We start from the raw sequence: 7,500 nt of genomic DNA, 5'->3' as shown, positions 1-7,500 counted from the left end.
TATGGCTTCACGGCCGAGACAGTGAAAGCCGGTCGGGGAGTGTGTGCGGGTGTGTGTGTGGGTGTGTGTACGTGTGTGCGTGTGTGTTTGTGTGTGTGTGTGTGTGTGCTTCTGTGTATATGTGTGGGTATACTTGTCTGTGTGTGTGTGCGTGTGTGTGTGTGTGTGTGTGTGTGTGTGTGTGTGTGTGTGTGTGTGTGTGTGTGTGTGTGTGTGTGTGTGTGTGTGTGTGTGTGTGTGTGTGTGTGTGTGTGTGCGCGTGTGTGGGTGTGTTTGTAGGTGTGGTTGTGGGTGTGCGTGTGGGTGTGTGTGGGTGTGTGGGTGTATGTGTTTGTGTTTGTGTGTGCATGTGTGTGTGTGTGTGTGTGTGTATGTGTGTGTGAGTGCATGTGCATGCGTGTGTATGTGTGTGTGGGGGTGGGAAGGTGGCAGGGTTCTCTCGTGTAATTGAAATAAACTCACCTTAGAGACAGCTGCTCTGCGATGGCTGTGAACCACCAACGGTGGCTGTGGCGTATGTTTGGAACGAGGGGAGCTGTGTTGACAGTGTTGCCACAAAAAGAATGAACAGAAAATAAAAAAAGAGATGGGAAAACACGGTTGAAATGCCGGAGTCGTGTGGTGAGACAGCTGACTTTTTGGAGGAAGAAGGAAACACAATGTGACACGCTAGACGTACGGCCTCTCATCGCGTTTAGTGGGACATCAATATTGATGAATGTTTGATTAATGACACCGTGGAGGGACACTATGAGGGTGTTGACCTTTAGCAAAATAAGAATCTGGAAAAATACCAATCCGCACAAGACCCAAGCTCTACTGTGAGCACAGTATAGAAGAGAACACAACGCTTGATGGATCACAGTCAGTGCGTTTACATGACCCTCAAGAAAATTATTGGGTTAGTCCAACTATGAGTGGATTATTAAGATGCATGTATACACCTTAGTCACAATATAATCGAATCGAATCGAGTTACTCATAGTCGAATTAATAATAATAATAATAATAATAATAATACATTTCATTTAGAGGCGCCTTTCAAGACACCCAAGGTCACCTTACAGAGCATATAGTCATCATAAATCGTTTAAAAAAACAAGACATTGTGGAAAAAATAAATAAATAAACATAATAAATAAAAAATAAATAAAACAAAAACAAGACAAAACAAAACAAACAAACAATCAAAACCGTGATCAGTTAGACGTTGTGTGCGAGTTTGAACAGGACAAGAACAGCCGAGTTTGAATTAAGACACCCAGATTATTCGATTGTTAGTCGAACTAAGTGTACATGTATCAGGTCGGATCGCATGGATTCGGATTTTGCGTTCTGTGCATGCTCGAGACTTTTCCCGGGGGCCGTGATCCAGAAGTAGGCCTATAAGGAGACGATAGTCATGTTGTTGTCGGCGTCGGAAAATGAGAGACGGCAATTTATTTAAAAAGGTGGTATCATCATCAACATGCATTCAGTGCAAACTATGCTTCTGTTACGAGAGTAGCGTATGTGTGTGCGCGGGAATGGCAGTGTGTGTGTGTGTGTGTGTGAGTGACTTCAGCGAGTGAGTGGACGAGCGAGGAGAGCGAGCGGTTGCGCGTGTCAGTTTAGTGAATGAACGAGTCCGGTTGTGTCTGTGCAAACGACGTGTACTGTTAAGTTAGTGGAACTACGAATAAAGTACCCAGCCTGTCAATAATCGGTGGCCGTTTCATTCCGACCTATAAGCTGACCCACTGCCGGTCAAAGTGAAGGGTGTTACCCCCGAGAGAACATCGGCCCTGGAGGGAACATCTCTATGGTGCTTGACTACGGTATGGGAGCCGACAACAGGAAAGGTGTAACACTTTGATTTCAACCAAGGCTGAATTAAAAGTGCATGTCTCTCTAAATGTTGGTCATCAACAAGGTTGTAAAGTAGTAACTTCGGGCACATCTGTCAAAATAAATGATTTTTTACGATCTTTATTCATTCATTGCGCCGTGGCCGAACTGACGGGGATATTCTCTGATATTATGAATCGTAAAGACTACGTCAGGTTCTCCGACTCTCTGGTACTTCAGCAACAAGTAAATACTCGTAGTGAGGGTTATCTCGGCCATGGTAGAGAAGGAATTGGGGTAAAGGAACTTTGGCATTGACTCTCTGAAGTGCAGATTGAAACGCGACATAGAGGAGAAAGGGATTGTTGCCGTATGCGGGACAGCTGTCAGTTCACTTCGGGTCTATTTCTCCGACGCTCCATTGTTCCGTCCTCTCGGTCGTATGCGGACTCCTCCGGCTGGACTCCTCCCGCTGCTCCGCCGCCGGAGGAGTCCGCATACGACCGAGAGGTCGGAACAATGGAGCGTCAGAGAAATGACATGGACCCGAAGTGAACTGACAGCTGTCTACTGAAAACATCTTTCTCGAATGCTGCGGCCGCCTGAGTTTGTTGTTGCTATTGACGTAAAGAGGTCAACCGGTGGCTCTATTACCACTAGTTGAAATGGGCATAGCGCCACCTATCGTACCGAGGAAAGAATGCTTCGGCCAATGAATCGATTTTCTCACCGCCATGTATACTCGGACAATTGCAGTTGTGCGATTGAGGAGCATTATCCAACTATGGCCTTAATTTTATTAAGCTGTGCATGTAAACGTACTGAGTGATGTGTTTTTAAAAACCAAATCACTCTTTACAAGCGGACTGGTGTGAGGAATTTAAGTAGACGGTTGAAAAGATCAAACTGGGTTACCGATTGCTTTCATCGTCGCTCACCGTTAAAGCCACACCTTCACCCTACATCTCCCGAAGATCCGCCTCATGCGATTAACAAGGTCAAACAACGTTGCACTCTATGATCGATTTAATGAAACGCTGAAGTAGTATCGCGGGGAGGCGGAAATATTTGAAAAAGGCTAGCAGAAGCACTCTCCAAAATCACTCTAGGGTTGCCACTTGATGATGCGGAAAGAAAAAAAGTTGAAATCAATAGTGGTGACTGTCTTTAATATATTGAACACACAGTAATGTGAACTCCAACCTGATTGTCAGCCTACACTGACAAACTGCCAAAATTGGATCCAGCTCTCATTGTTACCAACTTCTTGTGTTTGTGTGGGTGTATATATGTGTGTGTGTGTGTGTGTGTGTGTGTGTGTGTGTGTGTGTGTGTGTGTGTGTGTGTGTGTGTGTGTGTGTGTGTGTGTGTGTGTGTGTGTGTGTGTGTGTGTGTGTGTGTGAGGTTGTGTGGTGTCCGAGAGAGAGAGAGAGAGACCCTTGAATTTACTGTTTGTGTGTGTGTGTGTGTGTGTGTGTGTGTGTGTGTGTGTGTGTGTGTGTGTGTGTGTGTGTGTGTGTGTGTGTGTGTGTGTGTGTGTGTGTGTGTGTGTGTCTGTAAGAGAAAGAGAGAGACCCTTGTATTGACTGTGTGTGTATGTTTTTGTGTGTGTGAGTGTGTGGGAGTATGTGTGATTGTGTGTTGTGATTCCAAATAAACAAGGAAGACTGACGCTTTTCAATCCTATAAAGGGAAGGACTACTTTCCCAAGGGTCAGTCTGTAATTGCATTGTTCATGACACATGGCATTCAACACTAGCAATAAGCACAGACCTGGGCTGGCTCTAGCCAATGAAGACACAAGACAAAGAAAATTGACCAGTTCACCAGAAAATTGCCTCAACTTTTTTTAGCAGTTAATTTTCAATCTTTTGTTTTTGCTTCCATCCCACATTTAGTCTCTTTATTCCAACAGCAGGATCTAACAAAGAAACTAGAACATTTAGTTGTCAACTGGTGAAACGTCTTTCCATATGTGCATGTGTCTGCTTGTGCATGTGTGTGTGTGTGTGTGTGTGTGTGTGTGTGTGTGTGTGTGTGTGTGTGTGTGTGTGTGTGTGTGTGTGTGTGTGTGTGTGTGTGTGTGAGTGAGTGTGTTTTTTCTGAAACAATTTCCCCTGTCCATCAAACGACTTTCTTTTGTTCTCTTGTAAAGCCTCTCCCTCTTTTACTGCTTCCTCGCTCTGTGTCTCCGTATGTCTCTGTATGTCTCTCTCCTGTCTGTCAGTTGGCGACAATGTGGAACTCCTCTAACTCTTTACTCCTGATGCGTGAATGACGAGAGCGTGACTGTCACATCTTGTATCCCTCAATGGTACAAATAACCAAATACCCCTGTGGATGTACATAGCAAGAGGAAAACGCGGGGATGATATTTCGAGAGGGCAGCCATCATTGTTTTTTGTTCTTTGTGTCTGTTGTTGTTTTCTCTTTCCTTGGAATTTTCATGAGCTGGTGATGAAACTCAATCAGACTTCTGTACGAGTTCGAGAAGATAGATAAGGACTTTGTTTTATTCTTGGCTCAAGTTGTATCAAAAATTTTATGAGTAACTGAACGGAACGCTTATCAAGTATTGATTCATGGATCCTTATAAATGGAATCGTTTACTTTTCTTCTCATATTGAAGACATCACATAAGACGTTGGTAAAGGGTAATGCCATTTGCTATTATTTATGACAATTGATAGGCCAAATAATGAATCGATTTATTAATCAAATATAATCGTTCAACTAGGAAAATAATTGTTCATAATGTGTAAACACACGCACGCACACACACACACACACACACACACACACACACACACACACACACACACACACGCACACGCACACGCACACATACACTCACACACACAGACCCCTGTGCGATCACCATGACAGCCTTGCTGGACCTGAAGAGCAGTGTGCTGAGACAGGTGCAGAGGAGCCAATCACTGAGGAGCAGGAGGGAAACGCCATCGACCCCCAGCAGTCCCCTCACACACTGCCCTGGCCCACTGCCCACCAGGTAGGTCACCCCGCACCCGCTGTTGTGTATGTGAATGTGGATGATAAACACAAACACACACACACATACACACACACACACACACACACACACACACACACACACACACACACACACAAATGCAGAGAACATGAACAAAAACTGACACACACAAAGCATACCCAACACTAAAGTAAAGTAAAACTGACAGTACAGAGCCAGAGGGACTCCCTTACTTTCTGTAGGGGGAGAAGTTAAGGGGTCTGATGGCAACAGGAATGAAGGACACACTCCTCTGTTCAGACAGCTCTCTGTGGAGTAGGTGGGAGTCAATGTCAAGGATAGAGAGGAGTTTGGACAGCACCCTCCTCTCTGTGACCCCTCCCAGGGGTCAAGTTCCAATCCCAGAGCAGAACAGGCCAACCTCATTCTATTCTATATTCTTTGGTGTGTTGGAGTCTGCAGCCCTTATGATGCTGAGACGTAAAGTGATTCAGAGCGGTATAAGTTAAAATAGTTGACTTGACACACACGCATGCACACATGCACACACACACACACAAACACACACACACAGACGTACAGACACACACCTACACACCCACCCCTGTACAGGCTATGTGAGTTGCCCCTTATAAAATAGCTGTGCTAATGACTAACAAGCCCCCCTTTTCCCCCTTCACCTTCCACATACGTTCAGCCCTTTGTTCCCCATAAATTGCAGGAAACTTTTTCAGAGAATTGGGAGAATATAAGTTATACAGCCCTGTAGGCTACTGTCAGCTTTTTCTGTGTATGCAAATCTTAGCTTTCAGGGGAAAACCCAAGAATCTGTCTGCAACAGTAAACAGATTTGGCTGCAACGCTTCTGTCGTTCCCTCGTTATGTCATTATTTTTCGGCTGATAACTTCTTTGTGTTAACTGAGATCAATAATCGTGTCCTTTGCTGAACACGCCATGATTACTCATTACAGACTGGACTATTATTATTTTTTTATGAATAATAAATCCACAAAGGCAAAGCTGGATCCATGATGTGACATTTTTGCCGGCCTTGTTTGAAAGCCGATATCAAAGTCTAAAGGGATCTAACGCATGAGCCCGATGTTTCTATAGCAACCATAGGGAGCTTTTTTCGAAACAGTGGACAAAGGCTCGCCGCCGCTATATGCAAGTCGCAGATCTAGACCTATCACTCAAAGTGAGGTAACCATGGCGATGACGAGCTACGGCAACGGCTTAACAGAGATAAATAGCTGTTTGATTTAAATTGAGAATCAAAAACTGCAGTTATAGGGTCAGGGAAGTCATGGAAGGGAATTGTGTATTTAACAGTTTTCCAAGCAACAGAGTGTCTACAAACATGAAGTTAACCTTTAGTTGTCACTCCTTTCATTGTGGTAGGACTGCAATTCGTTTGGAGTTGACATCACGCCATTGCAATGTCAAAGATTGAGGACAAGGCAACTCTGGCCAAACCAAGTGGGCGGGCATTTGTGCCAATAAACAGTACGAACACACAAGAGAAGTTGTGTGTGTCCATAGTGTGTGTCCATCCACTTTGATCCAGCGCGCTCTATATTCCACGGTTGCCGGTTTGAAATGAAGTGAGCCAGGGTGACTTTAGCCACGGTGACTTTATTCTCAACGCACCCTCACAAATAAAAAAAACAGCCAGAAACACTTGCACATATATTGTGACTAATGGCTTTGTTTATCTAGATACCATGGTTTTCATTAAAAGGGCTGTATAAGAACAATATAGATAACAGCAGCGAACAAAAGCGATAACTTTAATAAATATTTTAGTGCAAAACCAAATGTCACCGGAAATTTAAGGATTTCATTAAATCCTGCCATTCATATTTATCTATTCACAATCCTCGACCGAATTCTACGGTGCAATATCAGCGTTGTTAATTTGTTTGTTCAAGCATTGTATTCCAAGGCTGGGGGGGGGGGGGGGGAGAGGGGGGGCAAATGTCATGTGCTTATCTACCTTAGCTGTGTTAACTGTGTCTCTCTCTCTCCAGACAGGACAGCAGAACGGGTGCCTTTTAATCAAAGTAGATTATTATAAAATAAAAATCCCTTTAAAAACCCTGTTACCTAGCAACATGAAATGGTAAGGTTATTTTGGTTATGAGACACAGAGAGATGGGGAGAGATGGGGAGAGCGAGAGATGGGGTAGAGAGAGAGGGGGGAGAAAGAGAGGGGGGAGTGAGAGAAACTGGGTAGAGAGAGAGTGGGGAGAGAATGAGGGAGGGAGAGAGAAAGAGAGAGAGAGAGAGAAGGGGGAGTGAGAGAAACTGGGTAGAGAGAGAGTGGGGAGAGAGAGTGAGGGAGGGAGAGAGAGAGAGAGAGAGAGAGAGAGAGAGAGAGAGAGGGGGAGATAGAACCAGAGAAATGTATGGAGGTTGGATATCCACAGCCGGCCTTTAGAGTTGAAAACCAGGCCAGCAAATTTTGAATTATGGCAGATATTAATTTCGGCGCTGTCACAATTTCAGCAACATTACAGCCGGGAAAAGGCCCCCCCCGAAGGGAGAGGCAAACGGTGCCTCCATCCGCCGTAACTGGATGATGAAGGGAACATAATCAAAACAAACTCATCACATTCATCTCCTCCTATAACTGCTTCCACTGTCAAACCCCAAAGCCATATCCCAACTGGAGAGC

General features: G+C 44.6%; 1 protein-coding gene across 1 annotated transcript in view; it reads left to right on the top strand.

Annotated features, from left to right (window-relative positions):
* Window positions 1-7,500, top strand: part of baiap3 (BAI1 associated protein 3) — a 41,291-nt gene that overhangs the window by 3,688 nt on the left and 30,103 nt on the right. The window contains exon 2 of the mRNA XM_056578458.1: window positions 4,690-4,840. Coding sequence (XP_056434433.1) covers window positions 4,707-4,840 — 134 coding nt within the window. The 5' untranslated portion in view covers window positions 4,690-4,706. The remainder of the gene's footprint in view (window positions 1-4,689; window positions 4,841-7,500) is intronic.

Source organism: Gadus chalcogrammus, chromosome 2, assembly GCF_026213295.1.
Source record: "Gadus chalcogrammus isolate NIFS_2021 chromosome 2, NIFS_Gcha_1.0, whole genome shotgun sequence".
Taxonomy (NCBI): domain Eukaryota; kingdom Metazoa; phylum Chordata; class Actinopteri; order Gadiformes; family Gadidae; genus Gadus; species Gadus chalcogrammus.
Note: the sequence above shows the minus strand (reverse complement) of the source record. Positions and strands in the feature narration are given on the sequence as shown.